Below are 25,212 nucleotides of genomic sequence, written 5' to 3' on the forward strand. Positions count from 1 at the left end.
ATTCAACCAAATTTGTTTCTGTGTGTGTACACATGGGTGTGCATGTGTATAGCTATGTAAGAATCCATACAGGTGCATGAAAAAGGATACTGGAGGGATGTCCCTTTGACAAATCCAACCTATGAGACAGCTCCATAGATGGTAGGAAAGTGTTTTTTGTGACAGAGTGGCAGATTGATTTTAGTAACTGATTTGAGTTCCTTATCTCCAACATGCTAATTCTTCCCACAAAGAGAGTGTCTTGTGGGTCCAAGTGGCTGGTGGGAACTCTCTGGAAGGCCTGGGACTGAGGTGGCTCTCTGCAGTCAGATAGCAGGAGACAGAGAGCTGGCAACTTGTGGAGACTCATTCTAGGAAAGTGAGATCGTTGGACTGCTATAGAAGTGGGCTGTACTTAGCATAGTTCTCCAAAGCAAGGCAGATTTTGCAGAATTTGTGCAACATAATTCAGTGCTAAACTGCCTGATAGTGGCTCTGGCACGTTTTCCATCTACCACATCCTGTCTTCAGATTCCCATGACCGTCTGCCTGCGTGCAGCCTTCTCTCCCTGTGCACTCAGCTGCCTTGACAACCACTTTGCACCACAGCCATCCAGCACAGGAATGAACAATTCTGGTTCATTTCATGGGATCGCAACCAAGGCAGCTTCAACTGACTGCAGAGTTTTCTGGATCTGCTCCAAAGCAGGTTTGCATCTCCTGCACATGGGGTTCAGATCTGTGCTGCAGCAATACAGGCTGTATCCTCAGCAGCCACATGGTTTTCATAAGTAGCAGAGTCCCTTTCAGAGCTGAAAATACCATTTTTTAAGCAGAACAAGCCATTTCAAATCAGCAAATGGCCTCTTGCTCAAGCATGTTTACAGTGTGATCTCTGGCCTAAAGCAGGACAAGTGAAATGTGCAGCATGTGCATTGTTATGCATGTCTTAGTTTTTCTTAACCATCAGTATTTACTGGGCAGGGAATGTGATCTGAACATCCCATGAAACTCCTGGTGAATTGGCCAGTCTCTCAATACAGGCTAAATAACAGGACTTGGCACAAATTGACGTGACCTCATAGATTTCTCTTCTTTTCCCTGTGGAGTCACTGCACTGATTATTTTGCCAATTGTTTACAGGACCTTCAAGATGAAAGGTGTTAATTAAAACAAGCAGGAAGAGTTCAGGTCCATGTCTAATGGCTGTCTTGAAAGGCACTTGGCATCTATCTGAAAACTTGTGTTTCTTGTTTTACAATGGGCTTCCTTTATACAGGGTAAATTTTATTTTCCAATACCATGCAGTGTCCTCATACAGGCAAAAATACTCATGGACATCTCTTACTATTTTTGGCAGCTCCTATTATTTAACTTATCATAATAAGTTTGCTGAGTAATATTTACTCCAATAGCAAGTGATTTTTGAAAAAGTAAAATCATTGTTGTCATAAATATTCTTAACCAGATAACACCAGTAGAGGTCAAATTTGAGAAGGGTTTTTCGACCAGCTTTGGAAGCATTGGAAGTGCTTAGTGAGAAATGTGGGACTTTGTCTACTATGTATTATTCTGGGAAGTGAATTTGGGACAACATAGGTCTGCCCAGCGAGCTCTTGGGAGCTGTCTTTTGATGCAAGTGATGGAAGACAGCTTGGGGAAGAACAACACAAAATTGTAGAATTGGTTTTGGAAAAGGAAGAAGGGAAAACAGCCAAGTAAAGCCTGTTGGCTCAGGAAGGACAACTGGAACCAACTTGGAGATGCATATGGAAAAAAGCCTGACAATAGTTAATGACCTCTGGGCTTGAGTGAAGCTTCTGATGTGTCCTCCCACAGTATGCCCATAGTGAGCAGGGAAACCCAGGGCAGGTACAGCTCTAATTAAGGGTGAAGTGCAGCTGCCAAAGCCCAGGGACCACGTGGGGTCTGCAAGAGGCTGTGTTTGCTCTGGCTTTCATTCATTTTATTAATGCTGTGGATGATGGAGGAGAAAGGATGTTTATTAAATGTCTGAGGCACTGTCTGCTATAAGCACTTCAGAGGACAGAACTAGAGTTCAGACTTATCTTGAGGAACTGAAGAAACTGTGAAAAACAGCAGCCAATGAAGTGAGATCAAAGTTCTGTGCCTGGAGGAATGGTGAGTGCCATGCAGAAAGGGGAGGGATGAATGCCCAGGCAGGGCACCTTTAGGCAGGGATTTGGATTAGTTTTGGTCAGACACTGTGTTTACAGCTGGCATTGCAGAAAGGACAAACATCTGGCTGAGGTGTTGGGAATGTTGTCTGTAAGGCAGGCACATGTGGTAATTCTGCTCTGCAGCTGGAGCCCCGAGTTCAGTTTTGGCCTCTGTAATCCAAGAACAATGTGGAGGAGACAGTGGTGGTCAGAGGTTTAAAACACATGAGCTGTGCATGAAGGCTGAAGAATTTTACCAATTTATTTAGTCTGGAGAAGAAAAGAGGGGAGATGTGATAATGGCATTCAGATATGTAAAATGACAGCTTTGAGAGGAAAATAATAAACCTTGCCTCTGTTCATGTGAGCAGAATAAGGAATAACAGACTTAACTGACAGCAGAGGAGATTGCAGCTAAACCCCAAGTGAAACTTTTTAGCAGTGGAATGTGGAGCTAAACAAGTGAAGCTTTCTAGCAGTGGGGTGTTTTTGCACTGGCACAACTGTCAGAGGAGCCTCTGGAGCAGCTGTCACAGAAGGATTTTTAAAAAAAAAAATATAAGAAAAGCACCTGTTGGGACTGATGGGTAAGTTTGCTGTGTGACTGATGTGCCTCTGGGTGAGGCAGAGACAAGCTGGCCTCCTGGGGTCCCTTCCAGCTCTAATTCTGGGATATAAATTCAGTAACAAAGCTACAGTGGTGATTGAACAATCTCCTGAAGGAGACTGGATAGATGAGGCATTTGGCTTACAGATACTCAGCATGCTGTGGTTTAGAATCTGCATGTCATTGAAACCTATCTCTAGTTTCATATCCTCTTTTGTCTTTCCTAATATCAGAATCTTTTGTAAATGTAAGCATCAGCACTGAGTCACATTGTTTCCCAAAGATGAAACTTTTCCAAATACGAGCTCAGCGTGAAATAGAAAGACAGGTCTTAAAATTACTTTTCTAGCTCTGTAAAAGGAATTGGAATACATCATTCCTGACATTTCTTTTTAGAGTTACCTTGATACTCTTCAGTCCTCACCTATCTTACCTTGTACAAGTTTGTCTTCCATAGTATTTGTCTGCCTAAGAGTAATTTAAATGTAAAATTCTTCAGCTGTTTGGACAGATGGATAGATAGACATAAAGAGTATTGTTTAAAAATTAAGCAAAGCTGGAGACAAGTTGGGATTTTTTTTCTTCTAGAGTATGATTTCAATCTGAGTACAAATTTGCCCTGATTTGTTGCTGTGTGTTTTAGTTGAGTTTGGGGCAATTGTGGTCACTGGTGCTCTGCAAAAGCAGAAGGCAGATGGGAGAATTATGCAGAAAGAGGGGGTGGTTTACAGGTAGATGTATGTGCTGGTGATAGGAGAGAGAGAGCAAGGAGAGACGTTAATACCTTAAAAAGAGTGAGTTAAAGGCCTCAAGGAAATGGCAGATTCAGTCTTTATCACTTGCTGCAATAAAAGCAGCAAAAATGTTTTCTTTCACAGCAGCAATCACAAGCACCTTGGGAAAGGTGGCTCTGGCAAATGTTCGTAGTTACTTGTTCATTCAGTGTTGATTATTTTGTGCTAATTCGCTCAGCTGAGGAGCTCATCCTGCATTTGGTGCTTTATTTTGCATTCCCTCACTGATGTTTCTGGTCACCAGCTTCTTCCAAGCAGAGAAGATTTTACTTCTCCCAAAAACAGGCAGAAAGCTGAAAAGAAAAATACAATCTTAAGTCTAATTTATCTTTATTTATACCTGAATGCTGGATGGGGAACTACTAGTGTTAGTCTCTGCAAAATGCCCTAGGTGTGTTTATTATCCTCTCTTTAGAAAAGAAAACCTGTGTATCCCATGGACTTGCAAGCAGAAATTGTCACATTGACAAAAAAAAAAGCAAAAAAGGGAAATTTGTGTGCCTCATAATGGTCCTAATGTGCACAGATTTTTGAGTGATTTTTGAAAGTGTTTTGTGGAAGTGTGTCATAAGCGGAATTGTAGGGAAAAAGTTAAAAAGGTAAAAACCTGTTGGCATTATGAAAATGAATTAACTTTGATTTAAAAATAGCAGTAGGAGCAAATTATACTTTCATAAGTTCATAGGAATCAGTGCTGTAGCACCCAAAATAAGTGTTACAAGCAGTGTAATGCTTGAGATAGATGTGAGGGCCACCTGCTTGGGAGTGAGTTAGAGGAAACTTATGTAAGTTTATTATGGCACCTCTAACTGTTGTCATGAAGATATTTTCAGAAGGAAATGGAATTAAATATATTATGCAACGATAAGAGAGCACATTACCAGGTTTTTCTCTGACAATAGATGCAGGATTTAACTTTAGCTGTCATTTCTAAACAAGAAAAAAGAAGTAGTAGTGGCTCAGTTGTTCTTGGTCAACAATGATCAGGTAAAGTTTTGAGAAACACTTTTTGGGGAGCAGATTTGTTGGTGCTTCCTTTGCCTTTCTTGAAATGTCTCAGCACCCTCAGTGAAAAAAAAAGCCATTTTTCCTCTGGGCCAAATTGTATTACTTCATCTGCAGCCACGAAACCCAGCTGATGTTCCCTGTGATACTGTGAACGATGGAAGAGCTCTTGGAGCCATGCAGTGAGATAAAGGGACTCTTCCAGGACTGCTACTTCTCATGCAGCAAATCCACAGCTTGGGGAGGGCCTGATTTTGCATCTGTTGTGAATTTTACATTGTTCCATTCTTTCTTGTTGTCTAAGGGATGCAGTTACCACAAGACAGTCCTGTTTATGCTTTATGCCAAAGCAAGGCAGTGGCAATATGAGCTGGGGGAAATAGAGGCTGTTGCCCAGCATGTTCTTCAAATTGATGCCATGATGTACATGTAAAAGTAGATTTCAAGTAATGACTGCAGCATTATTGTAGCTTTAGGGTTCCTTAAAAATCTGTAACTTCAGCCACCTTGCACAGAATTTACTGGATTTTTTCTCTCTTCCTGGCTGTTTCTTAACTTCTGAGTTTAATGCAGAGAATAAAAGCAAATCCCAGAGCTTTGAAATGCAGATGAAGGTTATCACAAGGTATCTCATGGTTTGCTCAGAAGTCTTCTGTTGTAAAAGAGAAGTGAAAACAGGTGTGAGATTTGATGCAAAGGTAGAAGGTGGGAGTGGCTTTGTGTTTCAAAGTCAGTTGTCCCAATCTTTTCTTTGCCCTGACTTTCTCCTCTGCTTCTGATTGTCCATTTTTGAGCAATGGGCTCAGTCTCAGCAGTGAAGGGGGTTTCACTTTTTTCCATGCTTCTCTATGGAATCAACTTTAAAGTTCATCTTTTACCTGTTTTTATTCTTTTCCCAAACTCTGACATCTTTATTGTTTCTCAGTGACCTTTTCAAGTGCTGCTGTTGTTGTGCACTTGGACTTCTTGTGTGCACAATATTAATGTTTCTTTTGGTGGGCTGTGCAAGCATTTCACTGAAGTATTTCCAACTTTTATGGTTGCTGTTTTCAGAAAGAGCAGCTTAAGTACTGTGCTACTGATACATAAAATCACTTGAGTTCTACTTTTTTCCATATCAAGGATTTTAAATTATCATAACATTACTGCTTTTTATCAAGCTCCATAGTAACAGTACACATTTGCTGAGCTTTTGAGGGGGGAAAAAATAAAAGTATTAATTGGTGAGGTTTTTTTTTGGAAAGTAGACATTTTTTGCTTCCTCTGTGCATTTCTCCTGTCATTTAGATTGATTATGTGCAGATTTTTGAGGCTTATGAAACAGAAAGGCCACGATTCCCTCACACAAACTAGTGTTTTCTATCTTCTTTGTATTTTTGTGGGGAATATAGAAAAATGTTATGCCTAGAAAGCAGCTCCTTATCTCAGTTAACAGTGAATGAGTCTGCTCACAGTAAAAGATACACCCTGAACCAAGACCAGACAGGATGCAACGATGCAAGGGGTGACAAATGAAGGCTGCAGGGCCTGTCAGGGTCTCTGATACCTTAGATAAGTTGAGAGATATCTTACTTAGGAACTATAGTACCTGGAAAGATTCCACTGTGTGTTTTAACTGACTTACTAGAAATAAGGGTTCTGGCCCTACAAATAAAAAAGCAAGTTGGAAAGGAAGTAAGATATATAGTATTTGGAGCACTGCAATTCTGTATAGTCAATATGTTTTTGAGCTTGGGAACCTTTCACAGCTTTTGGCAAACAAGCTTGCAACAGAGCCATAATTACATATTTCATAAAAGGAGTTCTCAATTTTTAAATACAGTGTGCTTGCCAGAGGTGATGGATGAACATGTAAGGGGAAGACTCCAAAGCAATAAAAGGCATCTTTGATGATGGGAACACTGCAGAAATAGAAAAACTGTATAATAAGATGGATAAATGCAGACAGAAGAAGGAAAGAAAATTTCTTTGAGTAAATAAATATTTTTAAAGCAATGTTTGCATGATTGTCTGACCTTAATATCTTGTTTCTGAATAAATAATTTCTTGAAGTTGTTGCCTTTTAGACATAACCAAACAGAAATAACCTTACAAATGGAGCAAGCTTTTGTGACATTCCTGTAGAGCTGCATTCAGTGTATTTACCTCTTGAGCAAATGTGGGGTACTTGACAGATCTCAAAGGAAAAAGCAGCAATTCATCTCAGGCTGGGAGCAACCAAAACCTGCCTGATGACTGTTTAATGTCTCAAGCCTTTCTGAGCAAAGTGTGATGCCTTGCTGTTGGACATGTGCACAGGAGTGTTCGCCCTCTTGCCATGAACTCACAGAACCCTGGTTACCTTCACTGTTTCTTAGTATATTAATTTTCTGGTTTGGTGACTTGCAAGCAGCACTTACTGAAAACACTCTAATCACCACTCTCTATTTTCACAGGATTTCTGCTTTAATTTAATTTTCAAAATTACTTATGTGGTTTTTCCTTGTGTGGTATCAAACTGTCTGAATAACCCAAAATATAACTCTGACATATACTTCCAGAAAAATGAATTTTGACTTTCCATGTTAAGGCTTATCAGCACCCTACAATCCCATCTCTATAAGGAATGCTTATTGCAAAGAACAATTTATTTCATTTATATCTATGGGATTCCATCTGACCATAAGGATCTGCCCTTGGTTGCTTCCAAGGTCTATGGAGGTGCAAAGATAAAACAGAGAAGCAGCTGTTTAAATGAGTTACAGGATGTGAGAGCAGAGAGTAAACCAGCAGAGGTTATAAACATGAATTTATCTTCTTTGAATGATACCTGAGCACACTTTTTGTTTGTCTTCTTAGGCTTGCTTTTTCACTTAAATAGTGCTTTCATTCTTTCCACTGTATTTATAAAGATACAAAGTTGGGCATGGCATTGGACTGCGTATTAAAACATGATGTAGCTTAAAACACTGTGAAAGAGTAATTGACAAATACAGCAAAGTAAAAGAAAATAAATAATCAAAGTATCAGAGTCCAAAGCCAGTCCCTGGGGAGTTCTTGTGCCTGATAGCCACCAGCAGTCCTAAGGCTGATTGGGTGACTCCAGACAGTCACTTTTGTATTCAGGTCATACCTCATCCTCTTCTTCAGTTACAGCTTCCACCAGATACCATGTCCTCTCCCCAGGCATATCCTGACAAAAGTCAGGGTAAAGACTTTTCAGAAGAGGCAATTAATACACTGTCTGTATTGATATCACCAGCTGGAGAGGAAGAGGAAAAGATTAATCATTAAATGTGAAAACTGAAAATACAGAATTATGCCCAACACCTCAAGAAAGGGGTAAATGGTGACTCTTTCAAGCTGCTTTGTTTGCCAGAAATTAAATCTATTTGGAAGGGGAAGAGGAGGCACAGAAAAATATTTGTGCAGTTGATGCCCTCATCTCAGAGAAAATACAGATGGTAGCAGTTCCTAACCCCTTCTTGGATGATCAGCTCTACACAGCTAGTCATTATTAAGTTGATTTGTGGCTAGAAGGGGAGTGATACCAGGTGATGCAAGAGGGCAGGAAAGGTGTCCATAAAGATGTATTTCACTATATTTAATTAAATCTTAACCTTTACATAAGGTTCTTAGCTCTTAATGGTTCTATGCAAAGTAATTTCAAAATAATTTTATCACTAGCTTTGTAATATTCTGAGTCTTAATCCTTCTGTTTCTTTTTAATGTTGTACTGGAGAACCTGGAGGCTTTCATTTTACTGAGCATATTTTGTTTTAAGCAACAAAACTGACACAGAAATGCAGTGTATTGGTTAATAATTTCAATATAATTTTGTCTTGTATGATTTTCTAACACAGGAGTTTTGGAATTTGCTGTGGACATTTAAAGCAGAAATCTTGTATCAAGTCCCTTTTTGGGCTTTTTTCTCTTTTTGTTTTCCTTTTAATTTTAGTATAGGGGATGTCATAGTGAATGATGGATTTCTGGGAGACATCTTTCACAACAGTCATTTGTTATTTAACATTAGTTGGTCTCAGTCCATCTTCTTCCTGGCCAATGTGTAAGGTGTTCTTCGAGGCTGGCAATACTGACTGCCTGGAACAGGACTTAGGGATGCACAGGGAACACTCTGCACAGCCCAGTATTGTGGTCTTGTACTCACTTCCCAGAAAACACCATTCCTTGGCACTATTTAGAGCCAGAGCCCAAGGAATGAGTGTGAAAGTTGACTCACATGACTCTTCAGGTCACTGGCAAGGTCAGATTTCTGGACCACTGTATGAACACAGCTCTGGTTTCCAGGATGCAGTCAAAGCTTGCCTGGAGGGCAGGATGGCTGGAAATAGGTGCTTTTCCTTGGAGCTGAGAAATCTTTCACAGAGTACTGAGGGTCCTGTTGCAAGAGACCAGCTCTGGTTTGCCATGAGCAAGCTAAGAAGCTGCTGTATAGAAATAGCACTTTGCTGCAGAGAGGAGAGTCAGTCAAAAGAGGAGGAAGCACTGTAGCAAGAACTCCAGAAATACATCTTTAAGGTAAACAGAAGTACTTTCAAAACACCTCAGCATCCTCTTTTGCATCAATGAAAAATATGCAGCTGCTTTGCAAGGGACTGGCTGTCACCAGCTTGAGATAATCAGAAAGCTGCTATTTTTCCAGCTTCCCATGAGCTTCCCAGGACAATCCCTCATAGGGAAGAGGATATTATATTTCTTAAGAGATAAAAGAGGACTGATGACTAACACTGAAGTGAATTGTTAAGAGACTTATTTACTTGATTGAGCCTGGTTGTTTGGTACGTGTCCCAATTAATTCATTTTTGTTGTGACCATATTGAAGCAACCTACACTCTTGTGACCTTCTCTTATAATTATTACTTTTTTCCTCATTTGAAGCACTGTTTTGATTATGTACTCAAAAAGCTCTGCTGAAACATCTGTAGCACTACCACAGAGTCAGATTTTTCCATTGTTTGGAACTCAAGGATAGCAATAAAAAGAATCCTTCTTTATTGAAGTTCTTAAGAGGTTATGGGTCAGTTACAGCCCTTAGGGGATGGGGGGGTGTCTTCATTTTTAATTTCACAAAACTAGTATTTTGAATAGGCAGAACTTGTTTTCTAACTAGAAGTTCTTTTAAGAAAAATATGTTGTTGGATGGTAGCACTGAGAGGTGGCTCAGAATTCCTCTGGTGTGAATATTGTACATATTACAGGGTCACAGGAGAAAGAAACAGCAGTGGAGAAGGGGCTGGCAAATATGGCCAGCCCTGAATTTGCTGAGATTGCTATGTGGACTCTCTGCCCCAAATGAGTCATTGTTTTTATTATTGCTTAAATTAAATACAGTATTTGACAGTTCTTAGCCTAAACCACAGTGGAGTTGTCTGAAAAGCTCTCTCTGAAGGAGAGACTCTCTCAGCCATGGTAGTCACATCTGCAGTGGTAGCTGACTGTCAGTACAAGGTGGGGGTGTTTATTCCTCAGTGCTTCATGGGATGAAGATTTTGCTGTTTATGCCAAACTGGATGTTGACTTACACTCACTACAATGTTTTGTCCCCAGCTCCTCTCCCCTCATTTACCTGGAAATCTCAGCCAAGTGGTTTTCCTCCATCAGGGCATGTTCACATGCACTGGTGGAGCCTTGTTCTGGGTGATTCCCAGGTTTGTGGAAAGGTGCTCTGCCAGTGACATCTTTCCTTCCAGTGGAACTAGAAGAATTGCTGTGTTTAAAAAGTACCCTTGTAGTTCTGTGAACCTCTTACAACAGCAGTCACTTCTCCTCAGGGAACAGAACCCTTGTACAGGGTATTTTTTCACTCAAGACTTGCTGATGCTCTTTCTTTTATTGTTTTAAGTAGTACACTGCTTTCCCCAGTCTTTACCTGCTTTTTTCTCCATTCTGTCCAAATCAAAACTGGCTATGCTTTCAACTTCTTGAAGCATTGTGTAACTTTTTTCCCCTCTTCCTCATTCCCAGTCCCTTTCTCTCAACTTCCTTACAAAGTGCTTTCATATCTGTGCTCTATGCTCTGTGGGGTTTCTTTTTTTCTGTATTGCAGACTCTCTCTGTTCCTGAAACAATTAAAACCACTTATTAAAAGATAATAGCTCACTCTAGGTCACAGTTTTTCAATAGCCCTCTAAGCTGCTGGGGATTTTGATGCCAGAGGAGAGCAGTGTTGGGTAGAGCTTACCTTGGAGGCCAGCCATATACTGGGATGCTGTGTCCTTCTGTTTTAATGTTTGTCTGAGCAATCTTCAGGTCTTCAGAGTCAGACTGCTCATGTGTGTGTAGATGTGGCACTTTAGAACGTGGCTTTAGTGAGGACCTGGCAGTGTTAGGTTAATGGGTAGACTTGATCTTAAGAGGTCTTTGTATGTAGCAAAAAATTCCTGCCTCAGTAGAAAAGAAACTACCTAAAAATCTTCATTCAGCCATCAATAATAATCCAGTGTTAGACAGACCATCTCAGACCAGGCTTCTTCATGCACCAGGCAAAGCCAAAGCCTGAAAAAGCCAAAGGAGTGGTTGTTCCACAAAACCATAATTAGAGGTTAATGCTTGCCCTGCTCACTCTTGACCTTCTCTCAGTACATAACCTGGTTTAGCTCTGGCTGTGCCGATGTCCACAACACTTGGGCTCAGTGTTCTGCTTTAGAAAGATGTTGTATGAAAGATTCATTTCCTTTCCAGCATTGGGAGTTTCCTTTCTAAATGAATTCATGTGCCAGATCATACAGCATGCTGCCAAAGTACTGCATTTTATATAATGCCTACAGGGCTCTGCTGAATGAAATCTGCAAGTCTTCAGAGTTCTTAAGATGACTTTGTGTTTTTTGGCACAGAAGCAGAAAAGCTGGGACTGGAGGTGGGAAATGGATTGCCATCTTGGAAATTTAACGATCAGCTATTTCCTTGTGATGTGTGTGGAAAAGTGTTTGGTCGCCAGCAGACTCTGTCCCGGCATCTCTCACTGCACACAGGTAAGGCAGGGCTTGTTACAGCCCTTGGGAATTCCATGGGGTTTGTTTTAGGAAGGAGAAAGATGGTGAGGAGAGGAGTGTGTGAGCCATCCTCAGCTCACCTGGAGCAGAGCCAAGTGCAGGAACAGGACACCGTGTCAGGGCGGGTTCAGGGAGTGAATGTGTTACTTCTTTGTAGCCTACGTGAAATTTCTCCTTACAGAAACTGTGGATTCAAGTTTGTCCAGGTCCCAGCACACCAGACTGTAGATACCAGCTGGTAACCAAGCCTGGTAATGGAGTTCTAAAGAAAAGGCACAGCCTTTTTTTTTTTTTTTTTGGAAGGATTTGGGGGGTTTTGTGGACAGGAATTCACTTGATGAACTTTTCAAGTGTCACTGAACAACAAAAGATTTGGTCTTGGTGTTTTGGGTCTGTAAAACTGAAAGATTTAATAACTCATTCATCATTGGTCTCATCATACATTTCTCAGAGGGACAGGGGCTGTTCTACCCCATTTTAACTTTCTTAAAGTGAATCTACTTCAAATCAGCTGAGACAAACAGAGTTTTTTATGAAAGATGCAGTGTGTCAGCCTGCTGAGGTGCACTGCACAAAATAATGCTCGGAAGCAAGAGTTTCCCATGTAGTGCTGAGAAATCCTGTTGGTATGATGCCAGTGTATGTTGAGCCATCCAGCAAAGCCATCCTGAAAAGACTCAGATGCTCCATGGTCTAGTGGGGTTTCCTTAGTCCTAAGTTTCCTTATGGAATGCCTTTCCCCTCACACTTGTAGCATTATACTTCAGTTTTAGAGGAGCAGACCCTCAAAGGAAAAGGTTGTAAAAGCTGATGTAATGTTTGATTATTTTAATCAATCCTACACAAAAAGTGTGCTGCCAGGATCTAGAAATAATCAATTTAAAATAAAAAAGAGGAATGTTAAAAATTGTGAAGCATCCGACACGATGAATTCATTTTTTGGTTTTTTTACTGCTCTTTGAGTGACCTTTTTCATTGGTTAATTTTTGGAACTGGACTGATGATATGCAGTGTTCCCCTTTCTCCTACCTCAGATTTTAATACAAAATCATCAACTATGAGCTCTCTGCAAGCAGTCAGATGGGCAACCTCAACAATAACTAAGTCCAAAAATCAAATCAAATAGGAAGTAGTTGTAGACTATTGACCTGTTTCTCCACTGGCTTTGCTACAGCTCCCAGAACAGCAGTTGCCCCAGTTTTCTAGTTTATAAAGTTTTATATTATCTGACTACAAATGGTAGAGCAAATTAAAAAAGCTTGCCCTAAACTACCTTCAAATTAGTTGGTTTTTTGGTGGTTTTTTTTTTTCCGGAGTAATTGCTGTGAACTATAAACTAAAATGTTGAGCTTCCAAAGTACCTCATCCTGAAAGCTGCTTGGAGAAACCCAAAGGAATGCACACTTGGTTACTGGCAGCTTTCAAAGCAGCTGACTTCAGAACTGAGGTATGCACTCACATCTTTCTGCTCCTCTTTTCAGAAGAGAGAAAATACAAATGCCACTTGTGCCCCTATGCTGCTAAGTGCCGTGCTAACCTGAACCAGCACCTGACTGTGCACTCGGTGAAGCTGGTGAGCACCGACACCGAGGACATCGTCAGCGCCGTCACAGCCGAGGGCAGCGATGGAAAGAAGCACCCTTACTACTACAGGTGAGCACCCAGACCAGGGCTGTGCACCACCTCATGTGCCTGCTGAGGACGTGTGACAGGGCCACCCTTCTGGTGCTGCGGGGTTGGAGCCATGACTGAAGTATTCGTGTTTCCTGTGTCTGGCTTAGGATGCGCAGTGAACGCTGGCTGGCTGCTTCTTGCTATTTGACTTGGCTGCCCGTTGGGAAGGAGTGGGGATTTGCTGTGGGGTTGGGTTTTTTAAGTGTCTTTATGAGGCAGCTGGGCTCCTGGAAGTCTCTCTAACTTTTTAAGCAGTGTTCCTTCAAGTTTCGTGTTTGGAAACATCCTGTCATGTACAGGGATTCACTGCCAATCTAAAGCCTGGTGCTTCCAGTTGCCTCTGATTGTTTCCTTGTCTTCAGCCAAATCTGAAATCAAATAGATGAAGAGCGTTATCAATGATTGTTACATCAATCTACACATTTCCTCTATTTGCTAGAAGTATATGCATTCTGTGACCAACATCGTGAAAGAAAAAAAACCTTCAGGAGAATTTGCCTGAAAAATTGAAAGGAATTGCCCAGATCAAATGGATATTTAGACATTCTTCTTGTTGTGCACTCTGCAAACTGTGATGTGCACTCTAGTGGCCAAGCAGATTACCAAATCACTCTTACTTTTAGTCAAAGTGCCAAGAGCAGATTTAATTATAAAATCATAGAAGTAAGAAATAAATGAGACCTGCTGGATTAGATTATCTAACACTTCCCCTTGGGAAAGCAAAATAGTGCCCTGGAGTATATGCCTTTTCCAATCTTCCTGGCTTGTTTTAAATGTTAATGGCCTAATCAAAGCAAGAGGAGGACTCTGCAAAGAAAGTCAAATTAGAGAGTCATTTCCACTGCCTCTCAGTATCACTCTGTTTATGTGCTGGCTGCAAAATCTGTATCCCTGCTAATTATTCACATAGCTAAAGACTGCTGTTTTCCAGTCAAGCATAAGAAATGTTTGAACCCATTTTTACTTGCTTACACTGAAACTGCCAGGCAGTTTTGCACAAGATCCCAGTTTGGCATGGGAACCATTCCAGGGCTCGAAAATCACTCCTGGAGTGTGCAGCAAGCTCTCTGTTTGTCAGTGTATCAGCTGTACTAAATATCTTGGCAAAGCTGCAGTGCCTCTTATTGCCCAAAGGAATCGGTTAGGTGATGCACAGCATCTGGAATCTGTAGTTTTTAATTAACTTTATGATTATTTAGCATCATTATAGCATGTACAGGATTGTTGCATTGTGCCTGCCCGTAATCACACTGGCATGGCCATCAGTTCAAAGGCAGTTCAGCAGACAAAAGAATTTTGCAGTGAACACTGAGCAGCAAGGAAGAGCAGAAAACTGTGCTGTGAGCTTCCTCTTGCAAATTTGGGGAAGGGCGATAAGCTTCTGTTTGTTGTTTGGTTTTTAATGTTTCTTTTACTCTTGCATTCTCCTCTGCCTGCAGCTGCCATGTGTGTGGGTTTGAAACAGAGATGAATGTCCAGTTTGTCAGTCATATGTCCCTCCACGTGGATAAGGAGCAGTGGATGTTCTCCATTTGCTGCACGGCGTGTGATTTTGTCACTATGGAAGAGGCAGATATGAAGGCTCATGTCAACAACAAGCACACAGGTGATGATCCCTCTCTCCCAGCTGCAGTGATCTCTGTCTTCCTTGCTTTTTAGGTGCAACCTTCACACTTCCCATTAGCACTCTGCTTTCACTGAATTGCTTGCTAATTAAGGCCTGTTCTCTTAAAGTTGAAGTGAATTGGACTCCAGCCAGGCAAATAATCTGGTAGTGCAGATCAATTTTCAAGCTTAGTGAAATAAATGAAGGACTACTTAGCCCTTCTTCTTCCTATTCCCCTTATCCCCCAAATCCCTCCCCTGCTGGAGTCAGTCAAATATTTCATTTGTTTTTCTGGTTTACTATTTCATCAAAATCTTGCTTTGACTTCAACGATGATAAGGTGACTTTGAGGGCTAATTGTGTGTACCTGGCTCTAAGTCTCTAATAAACATTATGTTGAGCTTTGCTCCTCGCTGTGTTTGCCTCACAGTCCATCAGTTTGGAATTTCACACTGATGTTTAGTTGACACTGTGATTCAGCAATACCATAAATGTACTTTATATTAAATAGCAGGACAAGTTGTGCTCACTTCCTGGTCCTGCTCACTTAATAGCCAAGGATAAGAGCAATAGCAGTTTTCAAACAAGCTCCATATGCTTAGTCCAAGTAATGAAGTCTGGCATAATTTAAGGAGAAGAAAATTGGAATACTTTTAATTAATTTCTCTTACAAGACCAGGCAGAAGCATTTTTGTTGCCACAAACTACTTACAGTTATATTTACAATACGGACCCTGATTGCATTCAGCACAACTTTACCATTGCTAAATTGCTTTTCTTGTCCTACCAGGAATGAAATTGGGAAAACAGGAGGGATGAAGAAGAAGGGAGAGAAAAATACAATTGGTTGTGTACACAGATACATAAGTTAAATGGAACCACAGAAATAGGAACTACTGGAAAGCTCTCAAGGGATTTTATGCCAGCATAGCTCTCAGCACTACTTCACTTCATAAAGAGGAGTTCAAGGCAATTGAGAAACACCACCCATAGCTTTGTGAAAAGCCTCAGAGCTCAAAAGTGAGCTGTGCTCTGCTGTGTTTTCCTATTGTGGCTAAAAGATTGAAACTGCTACTTGTCTTTTGAAGATAGGCAAAACCCACTTGTTCTTTCTTCACCCTGCCTAACTGAGCCCCTCAGCTGGTGATTCAGCCAAATGCTCACACGTATGGCAAATACAGAGTAAAAAATAGAATGGGTTTCTGGGTCATTTGACTCCAGTTCCTTATCCTGTGATATTACCAGGTCATAAAGGGACTGTTTGTGAGGATATGGCATATACCTTCAAAGATGTTTCATTCTTTTAAACAAACTGTTTTGAGAGGCAGCTATAGATTCTCTTGCATTAAAATTAGGGATATTTTTTAAATTTCCAGTGTGTCATAGTGATAATCACAATACACATACATTGTTCTTGTCCAGAACTGCCCGCTATTTGAAACAGTCTGCCTTTTCCTCCTTCCACAGTATTTATTCCCTTAGTACATTTCTAGAGAACAACACTCTACCCTCTAAATGTACACTGAGCCTTTTTCTATATGGAACACACTTTTCCTGCTGTACCAATCCCTCACTGCGTATGTTCTTGCTGGAATCCCTGCTCTGGACATATGCAATCACAGCTGTACATGCTGAAATGAAATAAGCAATGGTGGCAGTGCAAACCAGCAGCAGCTACTGGGAATAGGTCACACAATAACACTCTGTGATCACATTTACCTTCCTTGAAGGATCCCCAAAACTGATTGCTCATATTCATCCCCTGTTCAGCTTGAATTCTGCTTTTGTTTTCCTTGACTGTTTCCAACCTAAGCACTTCTCATTTGTTGCAAAAATTCTTGTTACTGGCCCTTCAGGTCATAACCTTGTTCTCTGTGCTATTAAATTTCATTCCATTTGTATTACTCTTGTCCCCAAGGTCAGTGAATCTTTCTGTATGATATCCAGTCATCCTCCCTACAGGCAGCTTGGGTCATCAGATTTCATTAGTGCATTCCTACGTTTTTATCTTAAAGGTGCCACTCATCAGTTTAAAGTTAAGTATACAGGTGCTGGTGTTTGCAGAGCCCTTGATCAGGGGATTGTATCACACAGAGAATTTGAAGTTTTAGTCAAGTCTCCTTTTAACACAGATCTCATTGAACCAGGACATGGGTGGGAGGGAATAATTTGCCCATCCTTGCCTCATTGGCTCATGCTAGTTCTCATATGGGAACTCTCCCTCTTGTTCACTTCCAGTGTGTAATAGGGTTTGGGATTTGGACTTCATATACTTATTGCACACATAAGGAAGATCTGACGCTTTCTTTCATAAAGAAGCTTTATCTCTAGGTCCAGTTAAATAACATGCTTTTCAATCGTCTTTGAAAGGAGATCCTAATAAAACCTTATAAAATCTTGAGATCATGCTGTTGCCTCTGTTACTGACGATGCTCTTCAGTACAATGAGGGAGATTATTCTCCTTTATCCTTCATCCCAAATTTACCCACTGGATCCACATAAATGGAAAGATGGGGGAAGTTTAGCTTGGATCAGTAGGTACTTTTGGTTACTACCCCTCTAACCTACAGAAATTTTGTTTCCTTTCTGAGTGACAAGCTTTTAAACTCAAAGTGTTCTCTTGGGTTTTTTTTCTGTAATGAGGTAGAATTGCATGATCCCTTCCCACTACCATCACAAAACACTCGATTTCAGGATAAACTGAAAGACATACTGTGGTTAAACACTAATAAAAAGGAAGGAGGCCAAACAATGTTTTTTTATAATCAGCTCAATTAATTTCAGTCTTGTTTTGAATTAACTTTAAATGTAAGTACTTCCTGAAGTTTAAAACAGGATCATGGAGACTCCATCTAATCTGATGAATTAATTATTGTTCTTGGCTTTTCAGCTGAAGAGAGGAAGACACCCAGTGAATCTAACAGTCCATCTTCATCTTCGCTGTCAGCACTAAGTGACTCTGCCAACAGCAAAGAAGATGCAGATATAACCCCAAAAAGCAAGGGGTCAAACAACCTGCTCGTCATTTCTGTAGTGCCTGGTACTCAGACCTCAGTGAACACTGAAGAGAAGTCAGAGAAAGGTAAAAAATTTGTTCAACAAATGCAACCTCTCACTCTCTTTGCAGTCAATTTGGCCACAGTGTAAGGACTAAGTTTTCCTGTTCTATATTTCAGGCTTTGAATGTGTTTTCTGTAACTTTGTCTGCAAAACAAAAAATATGTTTGAGCGTCACCTGCAAATCCACCTGATCACACGGATGTTCGAGTGTGACGTGTGCCACAAGTTCATGAAGACACCTGAGCAATTACTGGAGCACAAGAAATGCCACACTGTCCCCACCGGTGGGCTCAAGTAAGGAAAGCAAGTACACAAACTTTTACTGTGTTAAGCACCTTAATACTGTGGGAATAGGACAAAAGAGAGTCAGTCAGAAAGGGTTGGTTAAACTAATAATCCAGATTTGGGGCTTTCTTGTATTTAGATGACCTAAGGTCTGTCCTTCAGGCTTGCATCATTACAGCAGATTGGTATTGTAGCAGTAGAGGAGCTGTAACAAACTGTGGTCCTTTCCCTGTTCAAGTCAAAGAGGAGACAGTATGTGACGGGTCCTACAGAGAATGAGGCAGTACTGCAATGAGCTTTTGGCAGAATAAGGGTTTGTTTCCAAGGCATCAGAGCAAAAAGAAGCACCCAGCACAGGCACTGTTTTCCACCTGGCTCAAAGAAACTAAATCCTGTACAGCCTCTGCAACTAGGTATGAAGTTACAACCTTAAAGGTTATGGCCTCTGTATACTCAAATCCAAAGTCATTTCTCTCCAAGAATGAATAACTTGGATGCTTTCTGCTTTGTTTGCATGCCCCACAACAATCACTATTGTATAAATTGATATGTAATGAGTAATACAGTCTTTTAAGATAAAAGCCCTTTGTTTTTGGCTGTGGTGGTGTCTTTTAAGGTCTTTTGGTGCAGAGCAGTGTTTCTAGAGAATGAGTGTGCCCTTATGTCAAAGTCAGACCCCAGAGGGAAGGAGGGGCTGCTGGGGCCATGTGCTTGCTCTCTGGGCAGGCTGTGTGATGTTATGAAAGAGGCACCTCTCTGCTCTCTGTCTGGTCCAGCTGCTGCAGGAGAAAAGGCTGGAAGCACTTGGAGCCCAGCTAGGGTTGAGCACAGGGTTCCCAGCTTCTGCTGCTCTTTAGAGCAGACTGATGTTTTCAGTGTGCTGTGGCTGGGACGTGAGGAGCACGCCACTCTCAGCGTTACCGCATGCAGCTCCCTTGGTTTGTGCTGCAGCTTTGGAAAACTGCTCCTGTTTGCCAGGCAGCTCTGGTCTCCAGCTCAGTAGTTCCACAGACTGGGATCTGTGGTCACTTGAAATGAGATGACTGAATCTGGGAAGAAGACCAGATTGAGAAACAAGCAGTGTGTCAGAAAGATGGGATGTCTGCCTTGGACATACAGGGTGCACATTTGGTTTAAGCTGCGTAAAATCTATTCTATTTACCACGGGAAAAACATGACCATAATATGACTCGAGTCTTCCCAACAGAATGGGTTTCTCAGTCTATATTCCTGCCCAACTCAAGTAATAATTAGGTACCTTGAAAGCTGCATCTAAGAAAAAGCTCTGATTTATTTTTTTTTAAGGCATCCAGAAGAGCCTGAAGAGATCTAAGTAAATTGTATTTTTCTGTCTCCTGTTTGCTGTGGGGGAAGAGAAAAAAAAATATGATTCTTCCAGCTCCAGATCAAAATCTGAGATTCTGATCCAGAGAGCACCCAGCCCAGGAGAGGTATGTGTGCATTGACAGCCAAGTCCTCTGGTGAGAGATAATCACATTAGAAGCCTCAGTGACAGGCTCCCTCTCTGGATCAGAGTACTTGATGTGCATCAGGAAGTGTGTCCAGGTGTTGTAGTATCTCTTTGTCCTCCTGTTACTACTCACTTTCCTCAAAAATCTCTTGATTAACTTGTAGAGTAATATTATACCTGTATGTGCAACCAGATGTAGCAAGGAAAACACGCATAGGGAGAGAAAGAATCTCAGCTTAGAAATTATCCCAAATGCCAGAAGACGATTAGCAGACCTGCTAAACAGTGAATGCAGATGTGTGGCAACTAGGGATGCTGGAAGACAGTAGCCAGCTGCCTTAGCTGTAAGTTTTTATCCAGCCCTGCTCTCTGAGCTCAGCAGTTCCATGTGGAAGGTGTGTGCTTGGTTCAGTACAGCAGAGATCCCTGGCAGGGAGCTGTCCCCACCAACTTCCTCTCGGCTGCACCAAGCAACAGTGGGTTTGCTGGGTGGCCAGGCTTGTTCAGCGTGCAGCTCAGGCTTCTTTCCAAACCTTCCTGATTCCCTCCTCTACCCTTCTTGGCCCCTCCTGGCTCAGGAGCTGGGGTGAGGCCCTTTGCCATGTCCACCCCAGGCCAGATGCTTGCTGTTTTGAGTAAGCAGAACCCACATCCTGTTTCTACACAGGAGCAATTTCTGCCATGGCAGAGGTGGCTGTAGGCAAACACTGCCAAGCACATGCCCCTTTCAGCATGGCTAGCTCATCTCCCAGAAATGGGAGTCCCTAAAAATCATCCTAACAGCCTGGCTTTCAGCTGCTCCTAGCTGGATACCCAGCAAGCTTATTGTTCAAGGTCACATAAAAGGGAATTCCTAAGCTTTTGCTTTACATGTGGTATTACAAGTTTATTCCATCTTTACTTAAACAGCTGTTTTCATACTCATCTGTAAACACTCACTTTAAACCACTTCTTAATGGAAAGCATGGCCAAAGTGACTTCGTGCAAACACTAGGAATCGTTACACAAAGTACCAGTGCATCAGTCACCCACCCTGCACTCCCCGGCCTGCTTTGGGGGAAGACCCCATCAAGGTAAGCCAGAAGATTAAAGGGATGCTCCTTCAGAGTGAATCAGTGTTTTCCTAGGCATGCCATTAAATGGGCAAACCTCCTCTAAGTAGAGATATGTCAAGGTGAACCAAGTATTGGAAAGAAGTTTCACAGGGAGAACTGAGTGCCTTTTTCTCCTCCTTAGTAGGTCAGAAAGGGGCTGAGTGCCAGGGTTAAAGCAGGAACGCAGGTTTGCCACCTGACTGACTCCTCTTTTCTTTGTCCCTGCCCTTCCTTGCTGTGTTGCCAGGTGCCCATTCTGCATCTACTCCACGAACCGCCCTGCAGCCATGGAGTGCCACCTGAAGACTCACTACAAGATGGAGTACAAGTGTCGGATCTGCCAGACAGTGAAAGCCAACCAGCTGGAGCTAGAGATGCACATCCGAGAGCACCGCCTTGGCAACCATTACAAGTGTGACCAGTGTGGCTACCTGTCCAAGACGGCCAACAAGCTGATCGAGCACGTGCGCGTCCACACCGGCGAGCGCCCTTTTCACTGTGACCAGTGCAGCTACAGCTGCAAACGCAAAGACAATCTCAACTTGCACAAGAAACTGAAGCACGCTCCCCGCCAGACCTTCAGCTGCGACGAGTGCCTGTTCAAGACTACCCACCCTTTTGTCTTCAGCCGCCATGTGAAGAAGCACCAGAATGGGGACTGCTCTGAAGAGGAGAAGAAGGGCCAGTACTCAACCTCCAAGGAAGCCAGTCCGCTGCTCCCAGTGAACAGCTCCAGGAACCTTCTGTCACCCCTCTCAGTTATGTCTGCCTCCCAGGCTCTGCAGACAGTAGCTATGTCAGCTGCGCATGGCAGCAGGGCAGAGCCCAGCTTGGCGGTGAAAGCCTTGGCCATCAACGGCACTTCCCTGTGCTTTGATAAGTACTGGAACTCAGAGTTTGCCCACCTTATTCCTTTAACAATGTTTTTCCCCAAAAACCACTACGATCTCACATTCCATCCACCCAGACCTCAGACTGCACCGGGAGGTGCCTCTTCACCTAAACACTCCTTCCTTGCCTACCTTGGACTAACAGAAAGGGCAGAAACTGTCTGAGGGCAGTTGCATTCTGTACCAAAAATCCCCCAACAAACCCAGCAGGTTATACATTGCTGCAAAACGTAGCCCCAAGAGGTAACGAACACTTGTACTATATCATTAGTAAGGTTTAGCAAATGGCTCTGTGTGTATACTTATTGCATTGAAATGAAAGCTGCTTTATTAAATCTCCAAGAGGTGACCTACTGCATACTTCTACCTTCAGAGGCATGTTCCCAGTACTCTTATCTAAGAAACTATTTTGTCTTGTTAAGCTGAAAAAAAAAAAAAAAGAGTGTCCTTATTGGCAATCAGCACTTGTAAGATGACATATTGATGCATTTTATTTTTGGGCTTTGTGTGCGTGCGGGTGTGTGGAAGAGAGGCTGCCTGTAGTGTGCCATGACATTGCTTTTGCACATCCCTTAGACTGGCTTATTTAATCATCCTTCTTTTTCCCTTTTCACACACTCGCTCCCTGCCTTCCCCCTGCCTCCCCCTGAACTGTGGAGCTGTAGGAGCAATGTTTGGGGTGGGGCAAGGGGAGAACTGGTGTATTATTTCAATGCTGTTTGCAGCTTCCTTTAGTTGTTTGATGCCTTGTATTCAGTTGTCAGGGTTTGAGGATTTGGGGTAGAACTGATGAGGAAAAAAAGTTGTTTTCAGTACTGCAGGATGAGAGCAATGAAGAGTGTGTATGTCCACACACACACATGCAGTGTGTACAACCACACAGCAGGTCCAATTCTCAGCTCTCACACAGGTGTGACAAACACCTGCCTCTGGGCCACAGTGTACATCTTTTGTTTTAAAAGGGCATATAAATATTATATATATACTGTATCATGCAGTGGTTACCTTTTAGTTTGCAGGAACAACTTGTATAACTAGAATTCTATGGTGGAAAAAAAATCCAACAAGGGGATTTAAAAAAGCATATGGTAAATTCTGGGTATAAATACTCAGACTAAAAAAAAAGGCAGTTTTGCACAGTGCTTTAGTCTTGCACTAGTTTGTTTCTCACTTGCAAAAAAAAAAAAAAAAAAAAGAAAAAAAAAGAAAAAAAAATTGTGGGCTGAAGTTAATAAGACTGTTTATTTGAAAAGGTACCAGTAACTTCTTTGAAATATAAAGCTATAAAAAGATGCTTTTGGAACCATAAAGTTCTCTTTTATACCCTCACTATTTCAATTGTACTTGCAAATTTGACGGTCCTCTCGCTCCCCTCCATGTCATCAGTAATACTTTATTCCTTTCTGTTGATGGCAGATAGTGTGTCCTGCTAGGAAGTTAACTTTGTACTTATTTAATGCTCCTACTTGTGGTCATTAAAATGACATATTATATGTAGCACTTTATTGCAGGAAGAAGCAAATGCAGATTGGTTGTATAACCTTTAATCTCAAAATGCCAAGAGTGATATTAATGCAAGAGAAGCTAACTGACTGTTAATTGATTTCTGTTCCTTAGACAATTTAATATGTGGGAAGAAAGATTGGGATTAAAAGCACTCTGTTTTACAATTGGAAGTATAAAATGTGAAGCAGTTCAAAATGATGACGTGACGTACAGGAATGCCTTCATACTGAATTATTGTTTTCCATGGTGTCTCTTGGATTTGGATCTGGCTGTCTTTTCCCAGCCATTAGAAGTGTCTGACCTAGCTTTTGCCACAGTCCCTTCTCTGTCCCTTGGCTAAGCCACTGTAGGAGGTGCCCTGAGTCACATCTTTCATGCTGACTACCCACCCTTGTGCTGTCCTGAAGGAACTTCCTGTGCAGGTTGTTGTGGGATGGGAGGATCCAACCACCCCTTGTTTGTGACAGCAGGAGCAACGACCCGGTTCAGGAAAGCATTTCTTGTTCACAAGGGCTCTTAGCCATATGGACAAGTAAAAATGTAACTCAGTCTCCATTAGTTCTTAAATGAAGCTTGTGTACAAAGACTTTCTGGATGCAAAACTTGCATCACTTTAACCTATTTGCAAGATTCCTACATTTATTTTGTACTGAGGTGGCCAAACATTCTCAGTTTTGTACCGAGATGGCCAAGCGGTCATGACCAAATTCTTCCTGTTTGTGGAGGACATCCTAATCTGCACACTCCTGTTATCATACTGGAAGCTAGTTACAAGGGGGAAATATCCAAAATCATAGCAGGCTATTATTTGGCATTATTAATTACAGGAAAGAGAAGTCTCACCATTTGTTTACATTCCAGCAGACAGTTTTGGTTCTAATGAGCTCTTGGCGGTTCTGCCTATGCAGCAAAGAAGACCCATCAGCTCCAAACTGCATGTGAACCTTTGTAAACAACTTACCTAACTCAGGCCCCTGCTCACCAGGCTTTACTCCATCAGAGCTCCTGCTCACACCTCCCTGGGAGAACAGACAAAATAGAAAATACTGTGTTGTTAAGTACCCAGAGCATAAAATAGTTACTATCTTGACAGCATGAAATCTGCAATCTGTATCCAGCAGCTCTGCCAGTTCTGTAAAACATACTCCACATGGGCATCTCTGACCACAGCACAGAAAACCAACCACTCCCAAATCAAAAAGCTTGTTTTCCACACCAACTACAGGTAAATACATCTGTCCAGGAGGAAGAAGAAGGAGGAATGTTGTAATAGTAGGGCAGTGTATCTAAACCAAATGGCAGTTCAAATGGGGCTGGAACTTCCAAGAATGAGCTGCACACATGTAACCACCATGTGTTCTGATCACGTTCCACTGCACCAGTATCTGACCTGGCAATGTTTAGTGTACCTGGGAAATTTGTCTAGCACTTTGGAAAGGATAAATTCATTCTTTCTGGCAAGTTATAGAAGTTTTCTCTGTAAGGAAAAGTGTGTTAGGAGGTTTTTATTTTTTTAAGGAAAAAAAAAATACACTATTTATCAGAGCTTTTGCATATTAAAATAATTTGTTTGCAGTTCAAGACTAAAGACAGGAATGATCTCCAGAGGTTCCCCCTACTGATTAATGACCAACAGTTCTGATAAATTCCCTCCACCATAAAGGTAATTTCATACTGGTTTTCACTATGCATTCTTTAACGAAAGCTGGCGTGTTTTTTTCCATTCAGTAATTCAGTTGAAGAAGTTCTCAGCACTTTTTTCTTTCTTCCATTTTTTTTTTTTTTTTTTTTTTACTTGTTGTATTATGTTCAAATATCATTCTGTCAAGGTTTGTGTACATTAATAAAAATTTGTATTGTATAAAGCTTTTTGCATTATAAGGCTGTACAGGGTCATTTTGACAGTAACTGGTATATTTCTTTGCATCTTATGTTGCATTGCCAATTTCTAGTGTATCCAGTTTGGAAGTACAATATACTCTAATTAAAAAGGTTGGCTATATATTCTGGTTTCTTTTGGTTTTTCCTTCCTTTCTTTTTTTCACCTTAAATATCAACTCTAATTTAG

General features: G+C 41.6%; 1 protein-coding gene across 6 annotated transcripts in view; it reads left to right on the forward strand.

The window, feature by feature from the left end:
* ZNF827 (zinc finger protein 827) overlaps nt 1–25,146 on the forward strand; it is a 99,784-nt gene extending 74,638 nt beyond the window's left edge. For 3 of the 6 annotated variants that reach the window (XM_056489033.1, XM_056489034.1, XM_056489035.1), the window contains 6 exons: nt 11,399–11,536; nt 13,039–13,210; nt 14,671–14,837; nt 17,729–17,920; nt 18,015–18,192; nt 20,996–25,146. In XM_056489033.1, coding sequence (XP_056345008.1) covers nt 11,399–11,536; nt 13,039–13,210; nt 14,671–14,837; nt 17,729–17,920; nt 18,015–18,192; nt 20,996–21,803 — 1,655 coding nt within the window. In that variant the 3' untranslated portion in view covers nt 21,804–25,146. Of the gene's footprint in view, nt 1–11,398; nt 11,537–13,038; nt 13,211–14,670; nt 14,838–17,728; nt 17,921–18,014; nt 18,193–19,488; nt 19,635–20,563; nt 20,667–20,995 lie in introns of those variants that run through there. The other 3 variants (XR_008840280.1, XR_008840279.1, XM_056489036.1) reach the window with 3 other exon arrangements.
* Nucleotides 25,147–25,212: the final 66 nt, after the last annotated feature.

This window comes from Oenanthe melanoleuca, chromosome 4 (assembly GCF_029582105.1).
Source record: "Oenanthe melanoleuca isolate GR-GAL-2019-014 chromosome 4, OMel1.0, whole genome shotgun sequence".
NCBI classification, from domain to species: domain Eukaryota; kingdom Metazoa; phylum Chordata; class Aves; order Passeriformes; family Muscicapidae; genus Oenanthe; species Oenanthe melanoleuca.